We start from the raw sequence: 18185 nt of genomic DNA on the forward strand, positions 1-18185 counted from the left end.
GCTTTGTGTAAAGTTCAATCATTCTCAATTGTGTACAGCTACAGATTTTCATTATTCTAAAATACTGGTTCTATAACATACACCTGCAAAAATATCAGCACATACATATACTTTCTATCCAGCAATTAAGAGTTGAAGGTCGTGGCAGGGCTTTTAGAACTGTGGCTTTTTTCTCCACCATTCTAGATTAAGTGTATGAGTTTCAAACTTTGCCTGGGTGGGGTATCTTTAGCCTCCAGATGTCTAATTTCCAATAGACTCAGTCAACTTGGCCAACAGGAGGGATGTTAAAAATTGCAGTTCAGCAACATCTGGAGGGTCACAGGTTCCCCACCCTTGTCTAGACTTTGAAGGACAAAAAGTGAGAGAAGAAGCACATTCTGCATGGATAAAGGCAGCCTTCCTCCCACCCTCTCCAGTCTAGACATTATTGACTTTAATATCACTCTAATGTTTTAAGTACTTAGCATCCTTCATTGTGATTAAGGTACAATTTTGATTTGTCATCATAGCATTTTTCATCCTGTACAACATCTGTAGTTACCAAATCAACTTTCTTCTTTATCCTCTCTGTTGTAGCTGATCTTGTTTATGTACCCTACGAAGGATAAATAATAAACCTGCTTGATCCTTCAGAGAACTACCTAGCTTAAAAATATAAATCTGATAAATAAAAATAACAAGAGCAATAGCAAAAGTGCTTAGATTTATATACCGCTTCATAATGTTGTACAGCCCGCTCTAAGCAGTTCACAGTCAGCATATTGCCCCAAAACTCTGGGTCCTCCTTTTACCAATCTTGGAAGGATTGAAGTGAGTCAATCTTCACTGGTCAGAATCGAACTTGTAGCATCAGCAAAATTAGCCTGCAATATTGCATTCTAACCACTGTTCCACCACAGCTGTTTAAGTACCTTATAGCAGGGGTCACCAACCTTTTGGACCTCAGGGACCACTAAATTCATAATTTTAAATCCCATGGACCACTAATATGATCTGCCTGCTGAGTGGGCGTGGCTAGGTGATAATGTGACTGGGTGGGCTAGATGTCACTCACGTCAAGGGGCGCCTTGCCAGCCTCTACTCACCCCTCCCCTCCCAGCCACTCCTTGCCTCCCTGCCTGGGCTCCTTAGGATCCCAACAGGAAGCAGTTGTTGGAGCTAAGCAGCCACCATTAGAAAGAGTTGGCAAAAAAGCTGGCTCAGTTCAAATTGGATCTGGCTGAGAAGGAGGCTCACCAGGAACAACTCACTGAGGACTATGAGCATAGGCTTTCCAAGCAGAGGGAAGACCTGCGGGAGTGCAGGGCCAGGTACCGGCGCCTGGAGGTCAGCCAGTTCCAGGCCGTGATGCAGTCCCACTGGAACAAGGCCCTCCGGCTCTTCGCCACCAGCTGTGCTTCCCTCCAGCCTTCGTCCAAAGCCCCGCACCAGGAGGCCGAAGCAGACCCCAAATTGGAATTTCTCCCACCCTGCTGACCCACACAAAGAGACCCCAAAGGGGGAGACTCCCTGCAGCAACACAAACGTTCATTGCACATATCCGGCCCAGGGGCCGTAGTTTGAGGACCTCTGATTTAGTGCAATATAAAACATGCAAATAATTTTTCTGAGGACCACCAAAATTTTCTCGCGGACCAGTGGTCCACGGACCACCGGTCCACGGACCACCAGTTGGTGACTGCTTCCCTATAGCACAGAGTTCTCCAATCTTTCCAGCTTTGCTGACTGGTGGGGTGGGAGAGGGGATGGCCCAGTTCCAAACAGCTGAAGGCCTGGTAGGGGTTGGGGGGGGCTGTTCTACAGTATTTAAAAATTAAACGCTCTATTAATCCTTTAATTAAATACACCATTCTATACTATCTTGACTGTGTTTCTACAAAGCATACATTTCATTTTTATATACTCCTGAAGTTTAGCAAAGTAAAATTTATATGTATCTTCATACCTGAATTTCACCCTGAATCTCCAGAATATTATTGGTTTTTTTCCATGACATTTCAATGCTGGTAAATCTTGCTTTGTTTCAATTGTCCATCTGACACAAATTTCCACTCCCCTCTATTACTTTTTAGCTAGTTCTGTTCATTGGAGACTGGACTCTGCCAACGGGGATTTCAGTTTTTTTCATATTTATTTTTTAAATTCATTTTGCTTGAAATGTTTTTTATGTGTGACCTCAGGACTCCCAATAAACAAGGTAGAATATACATATATTGATTATTTAAGTAACATTTCATGTAATTATACCTGACTAAGCAAGAAAATGGGGAAAATAAGAGTTGTGAGAGCAGTTCACTAAAGATAAAAGAGCAGAAAGATGTGTTCCAAGAGACCGTGTGCTGCAGTGTGAAGTGTAAAAAGCTCATTCCCTGAAAAGATGCCTATAGCTGATTAGGTGACAGCTTCCTGCTGAAGAAACTGAGAGCATAAGAGGAACATGAGGCACTTAAATTCCAAGATGTGAAAGAACAGGGAGAGTTAATAGGAATCTAAGAATACATATGAATCTTTAAATAGATTTTTAAAATAATTGCTGAATGGCCATGTTTCAATTTTTTTTTTCAAGCTTCCAGTGTCAGCCTGCTACATTAACAACATGCAAATGTTCTAAATTCTTAACATGAAATTAACAATATAATTGGAAAAGATTTGAGATTTTCCAAAGTCACAACTGATTTTTTTATAACAACCGAAATGTATGAACAAGATAGAAATAGAAAACTAAAAACTAGCAAGAAACCTTAAACAATGAACTGGAATACCTGATTTTTAAAAAATTGGATGATTCATTTTAAATAATATTACATTTGTATCCTGTCATCTTAAGGTGCAATTACTTAAACATGTTTAACAAAAATTGGCTTTCAGTTCTGTATCTTCGAAGTGTAACATTATGAAGGACATAGAGACTCCTATGTTGGGACCTGGATTTTCTTCTATGTTGTGAACTGGATTTTGTATGGTCTGGGACTAAAAAAAATGAAGTTTTTTTCTGACCTGCTATACTGCATTTGAACCCAGACTGAAGATATATGTACATATATTTCTACATATGAACTGGTTTTTTTAATCAATAATATGCAGCTTGATCAAAATAACTCCACATGTTAAATGGTTTAATCTGCTGAACTGAACTTTTTGTTTTATATTCATCAATTTCATTTTTTACTTGTTTATTTTACCATTTCCTTTTTCTCTTCTACCCTTTTTAATTTCTATTTTTGTTTTATTTTATATATGTAGTTAATGCTTTTTGTTCACATATTAAAAATATCCAATGCGCCAGACAGAAAATAATGGATTTTAGCTACAGGATACAACTTTCAACTGAATACTAAAATTTCTGAATATTAACAACTTAACAATGGAACTTATTATTGTACTCAAATGGGTAGTAACCAGCCATTTGTTAGGGATATTTTAATTTAATTCCTTTACAAAGTAGGAAGTTGGATGTTGTTTTAAATAGCCCTATCCTATTGTACAATTTTATGATTTTATTATCTATTAAACACATTGGCCCCTCACTGGATTTTGTTCAGACATTTCTCACACTGCATCATGATAAAAAATGTTTTCAAAACTGAATGAAATTCAGATATAATGTAAAACACTTGTACTTTAACAGGAACCACTGAAAGATCCCACTACTCAAGGTGATTGAGGCGTGTCTAAATGTGGCTGGTTTTGCCCTAGAACTGGGTTCTCTAAATTTGGCAACTTTAAGACTTGTGGATTTCATCACCAAGAATTATCCAGCCAGCATGTCCAGAAGTCTTAAAGTTGCTAAGTTTAGAGACCCCTGCCTTAGACTAGATAAAAATATTGCTCATGTAAACAAGCCATAACTGGTAATTGTGTACCTAAGCAAATGCCCTTATCACAGCAATAAAATTCATTCTAAACTAATGTAATTCCATATGGTTTACATCTTGCTACACATTTGCTTAAGTAAAGTCAACTTTAGAACTTTTCTGTACATTAGGAACTGAGTAAGCCCAATAATTCCATGATTACACCACATGTTTTCCAAAGATTGGCTCATAGTTCAATCACCCAAGCAGCAGAAACTGTAATATGTATCCCACCCTGCACAGCTTCGGTAACAGTCCACACTTTTTCTTGGCATGACTAGTGCAAATGTTATGCTGCAGAGGGTCTTTCCATGCCAAATTGTTTTCTTATTTCCAGAGAAGAAACATTTGCTGCTAGAAAATGGAACCAATATTCCCCATGTATATTGTTGAACAAATGCAGCACAAGGATACACTAAGGCAGTATAAACAGGAGAGACTCTCTCTAGCTAAGTTCAGCTAGTGGGTAGCAAGGGCTACTAAACTTAGTTTTTTGAGAACAACCAAGGTCTGCTGGGTGCCGTAAGAGTTATAAACACAGAACCTCCAGAAATTAACAAAAAAATTAATATAGACTGCAACAATTTGAACTGCTCAAAACATGCCAAAGAATTTTTGCAAACAAACTCTATTAGCCATGCTGTGCTTTTAATTGTCCTCTTCAATTCAGTCATTGCTCTGCATTTAATATATATTAATAGATAATATTTTAGTCATAAAATTTAAACATTATTATAATGTGTAGAGTAATTATTCTGCCAAAAGAAATAGTGTGTTAAAAATTATCTGTCAATGGGAAAAATTAAATGATTCAGACTCATGGCAAAGTAGAACACATTTCTTGCCTTCATTAAACATAACTAATGCAAATTTTGCAAAATCAACATATCATCTCAGTCATTTCTCTAGTCCATGAAGATATAAATCACAGGTGTCAGACGTCACGTGATGTATTGTGACATTTTTCCCCTTCGTGGAGCTATGGTGGGCATAGCCTGCACATGATGCATCTGGCCCGAGGCTACTAGTTATACCTCTGATACAAATTCTTCACCTTTGAGAATTACAAAATAACTGACTCAGCAAACTAACAAGGTTCACTAAACTGAAAAGAAATGTGAGCTGCTGACTCTGTTAACCTGAGGGACAGTCCTTTTTTATTGATTACATGCCACTAAGTTGGTGTCAACTCTTAGTGTCCACATAGAATTTTCTTAATGACAATCTATCCCTAACCCAGTTCTTCAGGTCTTCCAACAGCATATTAATCGCCACTGTTAAGGGCAGAATGTAAACAAAGACATCCATCAACCCAAAGAGTTGAATGTGATGCTCCTGGTACTGCCATTCAGATGAACAGGTGTTAAAGTCAATTAATAGCTATAGCAGAGACTAACTTCTGTGTTATTTAATAACACAATAAAACACATTATAGGTTTAATAGTTTGTACGAACTGTCTTAGGCTCCATTCTTGCTTTAAGCTCTTAAAATTTTAGACAAAGGCTAGAAATTCAATATGTAAGGCCAGACATGAGGAGTTAATTAAAACCACAACATTCTTAAACATCAGTTTCGAAAGTCATAAGAGTTTAGTACTGTTAGCCTCAAATCACCTCAGCTGGTAAGAACAGCAGTCATGGTTCACTGCAAACTAGATGCAAAATGGCAGGGTTTTTTTGCCACACATATGTCTTTTAGATGCTTACAATGCTTACCATTCTGAAGCAATGAATGAAGGAAAACTTCATTCCTTAGGCTGGCAAACCTACACAATTCCATGCCAAAATTAGCAACCATACTCCATGAATTCATATCTTTAAAAAACTTCCTTTTATGGTCAGAATAGTTATTTAACTATTAACCCCTAAATTTGGAACAGGTACGTCAGCAAAGGGCAACAAAAGAATACAGAGGGACTGTAATAACTTTAAGGAGAACAGATTTGCCTATACTTTTTGGAAATCATATCTTAAGCTATTTTTCATAGTGATCTAGAAATGTTGCAAATGTATTTTCAAATCTCAACGACAAAAGAAAACTTGAGAAGTGGTGAAGAACAGCTTAAGAAGCTACTACAGAATATTCAACTGGTGATTGCAAAACTGCAACAAATTTTAGGGTAAGTTTCATCTCAACCAAACCCTAGACAGCAATCCTTATTTTAGAATAAGGTGGACAGTATTCCAAAGAATCAGTCATGTAGAACCATCTATAAATCTGATAACAACATTAAAACGATCCTAAATGCAAAAAAGAAGAGCTTTCAGCTTTCCAGGTTCCCACAATAATGTGTCTGCTGTCAGAAATTACAAGCAAACAATTCTCCTGCTGAACAACTGTCCAAGTATGTTAAAAAGAACTTGCACCGCCCATCTTTAAAAGGGCAGGCTGTCCATGAAAAACTAGGTCCCAACACATGTGTCTGTTATTAGGTTCCAGATTATAAGAAGAAGAAGGGCTGTTTACAATAACATTCAGCATGTTTGGCAGCATTTTAAATCCTGATGATAGCTCTGAGGCATCATGTTAAGTTCACACCGGAGTAGTGGAAGGATGCTGCAGCTGGGTTATGCAAGAGGACAATATCCTCTTGGGGCAATTATTATTTCCTGGTGGGTCTTAGAAAGAACGTATTCATTTGCAATGGGAATCTCTGTGCATGCTCTAGAGCAGACCTAATTGAGATCATCCAAATGGATTTAGGAGGAAAAGGCCCTGGAAACTGGCTGAAAGTCAAACACCTAAGGCTGAAGGCCGCTGCCAAAGAGATTATTGCTGGAAACTTTTCCAGCTAAATGGATACTGACTCCACCCTTGCTCATAAATTAGGGTTTGTAAGTATTGTTTAAAGGGTCTAAAATGCAAAACAAGAGAGCAAAAAAAGCAAAAACAAACAAAAACCAAAACCACTCTTAACTCCTCTCACACCACAATCCTTCAGATTTAAGTTACAGCTCACTGCCCACAAGGAACTCTGCTCGTGAGCCAACCTAAATGCTTCATTGGCACTTTCTCACATCCTTTTAAAACAGATGCCTCTAAAAATATCTGAACCTCTTTTGTTAGGAGCCAAAGTTATTTTTCACCTGACAATTCCTGTTCCACATTTTCCAAACAATTTCACTGAGGTAGGTGCATACATGTCAAAATACATAATTAATTCTCAGTTGTATTGCTGTATCAGAGCAATTCAAAGATATTGCTGGTATATGTTCTTAAATTCAAACTCCAGAGTCTTCATATTTTAAAGTTTAAATTAAGCTCTCAAACAAATCTACTTCTCTTTGGGGTTTATAAAATTAGCAATATACTGTATACATTACTTAAATACATCTGAAATATATTTAAATATGATGGAAAGATGGGCTTTCCCCCCCCATAAACGAGAGAGAACTGAACTATAAGTTGTAGTTCTGATTCTGACACCTTGCATGAATTAGACAACCATGCTTTTCATAAGCAATTTTGGATGATGACACACATTTTTGATTCCAGACCACTGAGCTTTCAACACTTTTGACACGTTATTCAAAGATAATGACAATATATCAAATTAAAATCAGGGCAAAGGGAGCTCCCATTTCAGGCATTACACAATCTTGCCTTTTTTTCTAGCTTGATCACAACCCAAATATTAATGGCAAGAAATCAATAGCGTTTGGGCTAGATGTGAAATGACTTCTCGCATGCTGTTTCTTTCAAAGATGGTTGCAATATCTCCGTGTAATGCTAAGTTATAAAGAAACTTCCGAGAAGCTCATAGCATGAAAATGGAGAACAATAATTTAATCTCTAATTCACAGAAGCGTGGATAACTGAAAGCAGTAAAAGATCTAGTAATCTGTTGTGACCTAGGCTTACTGAGTCATTACAAGACACAATTAGACCCAAACAAACCTATTTTATTGTAACAGCTGAGAATTACATTTATTCCCAGCTGAGTCCCAATTAGTTGCAAAACAATTCCTTCGGAAGAAGTCCTGCGGGATATTCACCAATCTTTATCTTCTTTGACAACCTGCTAAAGGCCTTACTTGGCAAAGCCCCACGAAGATCAGAAAGAAGCAGAGATGTCCACTGGAAACAGAGTTAGCAACATTGCTTTCCTGCAAAAGGCCCCAAGTGCCTTTGTTTCACTTTTAAGCCTTATGGGAGGGGCCAATCATCTCCTGGCCTTACTCCCGAGTCATCCCTTTTGCTTTAACTGCTCTTGCCTTCTGGCAGCTCTGCGCACGCGTGCACTAGGAACAGGCTCCCCCTGTTCCTCTGCTCTCCAACTCTGGGGCTCCGGAGTCCACACATCACTCCCAGATGCCCCTGGCCCCATCTCTGCCTTTGACACAGAGCCCTCATCTGGGCCTTCCCCAGACTCCACGACTGGCCCATGTTCCCCCCCAGCCTCCTCACTGTCCGACACCACTGCCAACACCACAGGCTGCTGGCGGACCACAACATAATCCATCAAGTCTGCCCTTTGAGTTTGTTTGTTTTTGCTTTCTTATTAATTTATATATTTTAATTATTATTTTTATTTATCTTTTAATTTTTTGTCAGATAATGGACATGTGTTTATCCAAGCAAGCTCAAACTCAGTTACAGATGACTGACCCACTACTTCTGCTGGAAGTTAGTTCCAAGTTTCTACTAATCCTTCTGAGAAATAATGCTTTCTAATTTACTTTTGAATTTCTCTCCTGTCAGTTTGAGGTTATGCCCCCATGATCTTGATTTTTGCTTCAAACAGAGTTAAAAGACTCTGGTCTTTTCTAAAAAGTATCTTGGTGATGGATAACAGAAGACTTTGCCAGTGGGGGAACAATACAATGGAGGTGGCTGATTGAGTAATAACAGATCTCACCTTCCCCTACTCTGCCACCTACCCATGTGTCTTTGGTTTTAACTTTTTACGTTCTAAGCTAGATGTAACTGTAAGCTTACCCTATGGTAAGATAGGCAGCCAATAAATTTTATAAATAAATAAAATTATTTGTGGCAGAGAACCAAGAAACATCTATGAAAAGCTGAGGCAGCAGGTTTTTCCTCTATTAACCTCTTCATTTATTTGTATCAGTACATATTCTAGCACACTCTAGAACAGGGGTCTCCAACCTTGGCAACTTTAAGACTTGTGGACTTCAACTCTTTGCTGGCTAAGGAATTCTGGGAGTTGAAGTTCACAAGTTGCCAAGGTTGGAGACCCCTGCTCTAGAAGGAGATTGTTCAGATAACATATAAAAAAAAGAACTGCATATGCCTATGGTAAGAATGCTGTTTAAAAAGGAGTGAGTGAACCCTTGAGACAACCTGAAAAATGTCCTTTAACATACAGAATTATGCATCATCCCCGATCTCACTTTTCATATAACAATATTGTAGGGGGGAGAGAAATTATTTCTAATCAAGTTATTTGAAAGAATAGTCAATATGGGCTGCAATTCTTGATATGCTACTGATGTCCCAATTAACACAAAAAGACTTGGCATGATAAAATTAGATAAATTTTAAATGGAATATGTTACATATACATTAACATGGGTAACAGAACCTGAGTGTTATAAGCTGCTTGCATGAAAAGTGATAGGCAGGTACCTGTCCCTTCATGCAGCCAAGTCTTACAATTTTTCAAACTGTCCTTTTTCCCCTCAAAATTACTCTTTTACTTCAGTTCAAATTCTTTATTACAATCACTGACCACAATACCATAAATCAACAGCAGACAAAAGAGAATAAAACAGAATAGCATAGTTGCCCTTTTAGCAGCTGCTTCTGTGAAATTCCAGATACACCCTACCTTTCTAAGTAAACAGCTGGAACTGTCCAGTGTAAATTCAATACTTCTGTTTTCATGTACCAAATAATCTTCCCTTTAAAGACAGAAGTGATTTGGACGCATTCATCTTCAATACATTTAGAGCACAGGTATCAAATCACATTGTCACAGTGGCGTCATGTGACATATCGTTGACTTTTTCCCCCCTTCGCTAAACCAGGTTCGGGCATGGCCAGTGTGTGATGCATCCAGCCTGCGGGCCGCGAGTTTGACAACCCTGACTTAAAGACTTGCTCCAGAAATAGAAACTATGAAACCACTTAGGCTATGTTTTCTGGAGCAAAAGATACAAACAAGAATCTGATGTTTATTTTTATTTTTTTTGCTATGAACATCCAACAGTCCATAGAAATGCCACTATGATACATAGAACATAATCCTACCAAATGAATCACTAAGAGTAAGAATATTCTATTTTTTATCATTAAGTTATCATTTCAGTAGCCAATTCCTAGGAATCATTTTTTCCCTGATTATGTGTGAATGCAACATTATAAAATGATGATGTTTTTATTTATCCTAATTGAGAAGGCACTTCAGTGGTAATGACTTTTCAACTATGTTCAATTCAGACAGCTTTTACCCATGTTTGTATTACACCTTGGTTGCTTATTATATCAGTGTTATGACTTTCTAAGAAAGGAAAACTGTTGACTAATTTATTCCAAGTTTTTTTTAACACTGCCTTCTTGTATATTTCAATTAATGAAAAGTAAATCACTTACTCCCCTGTGCAATTAATTACTTCTTGGACAGACTAGTACAAACAAAATTTTGCCTAATGGTAACTGTCATGTCAGCTCTCCAAGATTAACCTGTTTATTCGTATTAGTAAACAGTAGTACAATGAAGTTACAACTGTGATCATATATATATGTGATCATATAATTTACCCATATATATAAAAACAAGACTGGTAAAAACCCAAGTTTTCCAAGTTATCAAGTTTTGAAAGCTTGATAAAATTAATTTTATCTGGGAAAATTAATTTATTTTTCTTCTGTTCATTAAAGCTGTGAGCAGACATGCCAAAGTATTTTTTTTTAATTTAATGAGTAAAACATTTCGGGAAAAGCTGCTACTGCTAGTCTCTCAATCATATTGACACCCACCGGAAAAAAAAATGGAATTGTGCTTTGAAGTAGAGCAGCAGCAGAAGATTACAGGAAAAGTGGGAAATAAAGTAACTGCCAAATCAAGTCTTCCAAGTCTTTGAAAAAAAGAAGACTATGTACAAAATATTAGAAATTTAACCTTTTTAAAATTATTTCTTTTCTAAAACATCTTGTATAAACTGGACTAGAACTGACATAAGTGTAGTTCTCCATAGGTTTTGAGAGATACAAATTCATTATACAAGATTTAATTGATAGGTTTCACTCTTCAAAAATGCAGAACTGAATTAAACTAGTTACTGATCAATGAGTTAATGCATTTAAATGTATAAATCTTCAAAATGAGCCTTTTAAGATCAATCAGGAAATCTGAGCATAAGGAAAAATATCTTAATAGATTGCCATACAACTGGCAATTGCCATACAACTGGCAACTGCCATACAACTGGCAAGTCATAAGAGCTAATTTGTTAAGTTTTGCTACAAAAATAAGAATGGAACCAAGGGGTGTTTACTGGAAGCAGATTTGACTTATTTTTTTTCTTTTTACAAAAAGCAGAATGCAGTGTTATTTTAAAAATAAAGAACTGAATAGCGATTTGTATTTATGTCCTCTGCATTTATCATAAAGCACCCAGCTGTTTTAATTTGATGATGAAATAAATGCTTAGATCCTTACTCGCCAGCATGTATTTCTTGGTAATGGGTAATGGCAGCAACCGGATATGATGAAAGAGGGAACCCCATGGATGGGTTTTGGTGAGTGTGTTTTCAGATGGTAAAAGTGTATAAGGCTGGATCATGAAGTATGCCGTTAGTAAAACTATTCCCAGGGTAACTAATCCCTAAAAGAGAAGAGAAGAATAAGATTATTAGTATTACTAATTCCATCTAACATTACTCCCGTACAATAACCATACAAATGACTGTTGATGTAAATTTTTATCTGAGAGATTCTCGACTTGTGGGGTCAGGGGTCACTGGGGATCATTATGGGAGGAGGGTCACTTGGTTTGTTGCCTTGTTTATTTTCAAACCTGATCAGTGGGACCAACAAGCAAAGTGGGGTCACTGCCAAAAGCTCACTTTGGCTTACCACCCAGATTTGTCCTGGCAAGTTGACTGCAAGCTTCAATGGCAGGAGCACATTGTGTATCAAAACACAATTTTGCTTTTACTCCTCATTTTCTCTATGAAATCCATAGTAGTTTCTCAACTTTTGAGATACTCTCTGATATTAACAAGTCACTAATAAGTAATATATTTATTTCTAATCCAATCCTAACACAAATGAAATCATTAGTTTTTGTCACAAGAAGAGTGGTTGCACAAATTAACATCATTATATCCCAAAATCTGAGAACCATGGATCTAATCAGATCTACAGACATCCTATGGAGAGTTCAAATTGCAGTACAGGTAGTCCTCAACTTACAACAGTTCATTTAGTGACCGTTCAAGGTTACAGCACCGAAAAAAGTGACTTATGACCATTTTTCATACTTATGACCCTTGTAGCATCTCCACGGTCATGTGATTTACATTTGGATGCTTGGCAACTGGTTCATATTTATGACGGTTGCAGTGCCCCAGAGTCATGTGACCATATTTTGCGACCTTCTGACAAGCAAAGTCAATGGGGAAGCCAGATTCACTTAACAAAAGCGTTATTAACAACTGCAGTGATTCACTTAACAAATATGGCAAGAAAAGTCATAAAATGGGACAAAAGTCATTTAGCAAATTTCTCACTTAGCAACATAAATTCTGGGCTCAATTGTGGTCGTAAGTCAAAGACTACCTGTACACTTTGTACAAGAACATGGAGAATCCAAAACAGTATTACCTTATAGAGAACCGTTAATAGAGGAAAGCGCGGGGGTCCCCGTTGTGGTTCATTTTTTTCTAAGAGTTGTTTGATGAATTTCTCAATGGCCTTCTCAGACATACCACACTGATAACCTGTCTGTCTCACCAAGTCAATCGTCTCCGAAAGTTTATCATAAATGCTGAGTTCACTAGTCGAAAGCTCCATGTCCTCCGATGAAAAATCCTATTAGGGAAAATTCAACACAATTAAGAAAGAAACTATTCCAGTGCCTCAAGGAAGGTGACAGAAGACAGTAGGTTTTTTCTAGTACGCCTGCCAATCTGGCTGGCGCGAGTAGCAAGTCTGGTTCATTCAAACATATAATTAATGGAATCAAGGCACCATCATTCAGATTCTTGGAATAAAGTCATTTTATTCATCTCAGTAAACCACAAACAGATACTATCAAGCAACAATTGTGTATTCACTTTTGTTTATACTAAACAGAATTGGCAGATCAAGAATTGTTGTAACTCTCTAAAACTTCTGGAGTGGTACTGCAGCTATTTCATGCCTATGAATAGTAGTTGACAAAGAACAAATAACAGAAATGGGATGTTGTCCTACTTTATCAAATACAATAAAGAAATAGTCAAATGTAGGAGTCAGAACTTCAGAATGCAAAGCAATTTTACTATTGCAAAAGCAATGGTTTATATTCTTGCAACTTAACAGACACAGATATGAGCCACACTATCGCTGTTCAATGAATACTCAAGCCATGAAAATGAAGAAAATGAATATTATACATAAAATGTTTCAAGCAAAGTGCCATTGACTAAAACACACGCCCTGTTTCTTTTACCATGAGATACTGCTCTATTTATGGTACTCAGCAATATAATACCAAGAGCAGCCCATACTTGCACAACAGAAAATCTGATAACATGTTTTCGGAGAAGAGAAAATATTTAGAACATTAAATCCTTCAAGGACTCTTCAAGGTCCTGGTGTCTGATAACGCCATGCAATCATGCACTGGAATAAAATAACACTATTTCTATGAATGGAAAAAGACCAAAAGTGTCTGGAGATCAACAGGAGGGAACACTATGCTAATATATACAGCATCATCATTTAAAAATAATGTTTTCATCATTGTTTTAATCTTCTAACCTTCTGTTACCCATATGATGCTGAGTAGATAAGAGACAGGACATCTACTCCCAATTGTACCAAGCATTTGTATAATCAGCACCAGCATAATTCCCAATGAAAGGGAAATACACAGAGAAATAAAATTCCTCATGCTTTTGTCAAGTTCTATTTACTTTTACAAAATGCATTAATACAATATTTCCCTCATTTAAGAAATGTGCTATTTATGGATATCAAATAACATAGACATGACTCATGTGACTTCTGAAAGTGTGATTGTTTTCTGAGGGAAAAACATCACAACAGGAGCAATGTTTTATGTGGATATATATTCAAGCGTCACTTACAGTACAAATATATTGAACTATGAAAAATGTTTCGGATATGGTAGGGGAGTAAAAAATAAGTGTACGTATACACCACTTGGCATGATGTTGGTCCACAAGACTATATACTTCCTCTAATCTCCTTTCCTATGCAAATGTCTAATGAAACAAAATGTTTTTCTAAATACAGTTAATAGCAATCATTTCTGCAAAATGCACAATGAGTGGTTGTTGTGAGGGAAATAGAAGGGGCTATTATGTATATCTTAAACTCTTGAATGAAAGATGGGAAATAAATTTAATAAAATAAATAATGGTAGATTTTTGTTGCAACCATGTTGCTTACTTAAAACACTGAAAAGAAAAAAATGAGCTTCATTTTATTCAGCTTCTATAACAGCTCTAGCACCACAGCAAGTGCTGGAATAGAAAACAGATATAGAAGACATTCTTAGAGCATTTAATATTAAATTGTCTGCTTATTTCACAATAAAACTCAGGTACTTGACTGTTCCTTGTGGAAAATAGTCAGAATATGTGTGTACACACACACATACACACACACACACACACACTGTTGGACTTTATTGACCTCTTGCCAAAATTAGGCAAAAGGGTTTTCACTGCCATATTTTTTTCAAATGTCAGCTGCTATTGATGCTCATAAGAGTTTTTGATTGTTAAATATATTCAAAATGTCAACAAGACATTCAGTGCAATTTCATGTATTACGAGACACTGTCAAAAGGATCAACTGGAATGCAAAAACGTTATAGAACAGAATGACACTAAGGTATAATCAATCCATAGACGACAATAAATCCATGTTACCATAATGTTCTTTGCCGGAGTCCTGGAACATACTGTCGTATTGTACTATCTAAATGCACTAACTTAAATAAGTTAACATCAGGATCAAGAATTTAATTATGGTAGTTCTTAAAAGGAGTACTTTATTTAAAAAAAAATCTCTATGCACCTGTCCGTCCATCCATCCATCCATCCATCCATCCATCCATCCTAGTGTTAAATAACATCACATAAGGAGAAAGCCTTGTAAAACATCACATAAGGAGAAAGCCTTATAAAATTCAACTGCATGATTTCCATCATTAGCTACCTAATGATATAGAACTTTCCTCAATTGCACCACACTGTTCAAAAGCAAAAAAATCCTCATCCCTCAAAGCACCTATCTAGCAGGGAATACACCATGTCAGAAGCCTCTGACATGAATTTACAGCCATCCTTTCCAGGACTTACAGTCATTCTACTTGGCAGTCAATGGTAAAAGGGCTTCTGTTTCTCCATCCCACCTGGTTCCCTTTGGCTTTCTACCGTAACAAACAGCAATCTTGATACGTGTCTGCTTCGGAAGTCAACCCCTATAACCTCAAATGGGGTGGGGGCTCAATCCCAGGAAGCGAGCATACGGGCTTGCAGGCTGCCCTATAATTCATTTGGCCACAAGCCATTCGAGTTGCCCTCCTGGCCTCGCGCTAGTCCGGAGACTTGCTTCTCGCTCCCCTCCCACTGGGCGCGGATCTCCCACCCACCCACCTCTCCCCTCCAGGGATCCCCCCCCCCAAGAGATACAATCTGCAAATATCATTCCCCACCCCAGCGACAGCCTCGGTCCAAGCTTGGCGGTGCCTCTTCCGCTTCTCGACAGCGCGAACGCCTTCTCACCCCATGAACCGCCCCGGGCGGGTCGAGCCACCTGGATTCAACATGGACCCGAGAGGCCCCTCCGGGTGAGTCCAGCCGCTGCACTCCGGGCTTCCTGCTTCCGGAGTCGGGCGGAGCGTCGCTTCAAATTCGCAGCGGCACATTCGCCTCAGTAGCTCTCCGTTCAGCCCTATCCTCAAAGCGCGACTGGTTAAAAAGTTTTTTAAAAAAAGACTTCTTTTCCTAACTGGCAAAGGAAGAGTCTTTTTTACATTTTAATCAGTCGCGCATACAGCACTCTCGAGATACCCATCCTTGCAATAATGAGCCATTAAGCTGGCAGCTTTTTTCTGCCCATCCACCACGCACTGAACCACAAACAACATTGTAGCTTTCTGTCTCCAGAAAACGGGGTTTAGGTATACCAGGGGTGTCCTCCTAGAATTCCTCAGCCAACTTTGCTTTGCTGGCTGAGGAATTCTGGGAGTTGAAGTCCACAAGTCTTAAAGTTGCCAGGTTTGGTCACCCCTGAGAATAGAATAGAATAGAACAGATTTTTTTTTATTAGCCAGCTATGTTTGGACACACAAAGAATTTGTCTTGGTGCATTCGCTCTCAGTGTACATAAAAGAAAAGATACGTTCATCAAGGTACAACACTTACAACACTTAATGATACTCATAGGATACAAATAAGCAATCAGGAAATTATCAATATAAATCGTAAGGTTACAAGCAACAAACTTACAGTCATACAGTCATAAGTGGAAGGAAATGGATGATGGGAACGATGAGAAGATTAATAGTAGTGCATTTTTAGTAAATAGTTTGGTAGTGTTGAGGGAATTATTTGTTTAGCAGAGTAATGGCATTCGGGGGAAAATGTTCTTGTGTCTAATTGTTCTGGTGTGCAGTGCTCTATAGAGTCATTTTGAGGGTAGGAGTTGAAACAGTTTGTGTCCAGGATTTGAAGGGTCTAAATATTTTCACAGCCCTCTTTTTAGCTCGTGCATTATACAGGTCCTCAATGGAAGGTAGGTTGGTAGCAATGGTTTTTTTCTGCTGTTCTAATTATCTTCTGAAGTCTGTGTCTGTCTTGTTGGGTTGCAGAACCAAATCAGACAGTTAATTTACCTCAAGACACCCTTGAGGTAAATTAATAAGCCGGTGCGTCCCGTATACAAAATTTGTATCGGTGTCCACCTGCTTAACTAAGCATAAGTTTCTAGTACCCAATGAGGCTGATAGGATTCAATGTAAACCTTTATTGTCAGAGTACAACATGTGTACAATGAGATTGGCTGAGCCCCCTCACTTTGTGCACCCCCCACCCCAATACAACTCATAGTGAAAAATAGTAAAAGAAAAAAAAAATCCCTAACCCAGTGAATCCTATTAACACACAATCCTATGGTACCATGTAAACTTATTGCACATCGAGTCAATCATACTATGTTGTTGTAAAGTTATTTTTCATTCAGCAGCTTGACAGCCCACTGTTAGGATGGAAGGCAAGTGGAAGTAACAAAGGCAAAGTAATTTCAAGAGGTAAATTCTTTTTCTGATGACTGGCAAAACTGAAAATATCCAGAACTTCACTGCATCCCAATGCACAGAAGAAAGTTAGAAAGCCACATTCATTTAAGATCATGACTGCAAAACCGATGACAAAATTAAAAAGAAAAATGACATAGAGTTGAGGTCTTGGAAGCATCTACAAAAGTTCCCCATCTGACTTTTTAAAATTTAGTCCCAAGGTAATGCATCTTTGTTCATCAAGTGCCAGCAAAAGTATTCAAGTGCCACTGAATAAAGTGGCTCGGTTCTCTCAGCATTTTGAAAGCAACCAAAATAATGAGTCAGAGATAGCTTCTAGCTGCTTTTAAGATTGAAAAGCTACAAAGTTATTTTCATGCTTATGCTTATATATACTGTTGTGACAAATAAAATAAATAAATAAATAATAAATAAATAATCCCAAATCCTTTCTTCTTACACCATATAGGATTAAATAAAATATTAAAATGCACCATTTTTCTTCCCATTCTTTGGAACCCTCTAGAAATGGCTGGCTTGATTTTAAAAATTTTAATTTGCTTTTATGGGTTTAAAATTTTTATAAATTTTTATAGGGTGTTACTGTATTTTAAAATTTTTGGCCAATCGAATAAGTTTTTTAAGGGGTTGTTCTTAATATTATATGTACTGTTTTCTTTGTATTTTATTCTGGCTGTGCACCGCCCTGAGTCCTTCGGGAGAAGGGCGGTATACAAATTAAAGTATTATTATTATTATTATTATTATTATTATTATTATTATTATTATTATTATTATTAAATAATTCTAACACTTCCGAGCACATTTTTTAAAATCAAATTCAAATATACTAATAAACAATATGACAATGCCACCAGCTGCTTT

At 37.4% G+C, this 18185-nt stretch overlaps 2 protein-coding genes across 3 annotated transcripts in view; both read right to left on the reverse strand.

The window, feature by feature from the left end:
- Window positions 1–15922, reverse strand: part of C3H6orf89 (chromosome 3 C6orf89 homolog) — a 29984-nt gene extending 14062 nt beyond the window's left edge. Inside the window, exons 1-3 of one of the 2 annotated variants that reach the window (XM_058176077.1) lie at window positions 15787–15922; window positions 12650–12856; window positions 11483–11648 (exon numbers count right to left, since the gene is read on the reverse strand). In XM_058176077.1, coding sequence (XP_058032060.1) covers window positions 11483–11648; window positions 12650–12838 — 355 coding nt within the window. In that variant the 5' untranslated portion in view covers window positions 12839–12856; window positions 15787–15922. Of the gene's footprint in view, window positions 1–11482; window positions 11649–12649; window positions 12857–15716 lie in introns of both variants that reach the window. The other variant, XM_058176076.1, reaches the window with a different exon arrangement.
- The window catches only part of RAB44 (RAB44, member RAS oncogene family), a 123978-nt gene that overhangs the window by 64934 nt on the left and 40859 nt on the right, over window positions 1–18185 (reverse strand). The window lies entirely within an intron of this gene.

The sequence above is a fragment of the Ahaetulla prasina genome, chromosome 3 (assembly GCF_028640845.1).
Source record: "Ahaetulla prasina isolate Xishuangbanna chromosome 3, ASM2864084v1, whole genome shotgun sequence".
Classification (NCBI taxonomy): Eukaryota; Metazoa; Chordata; class Lepidosauria; order Squamata; family Colubridae; genus Ahaetulla; species Ahaetulla prasina.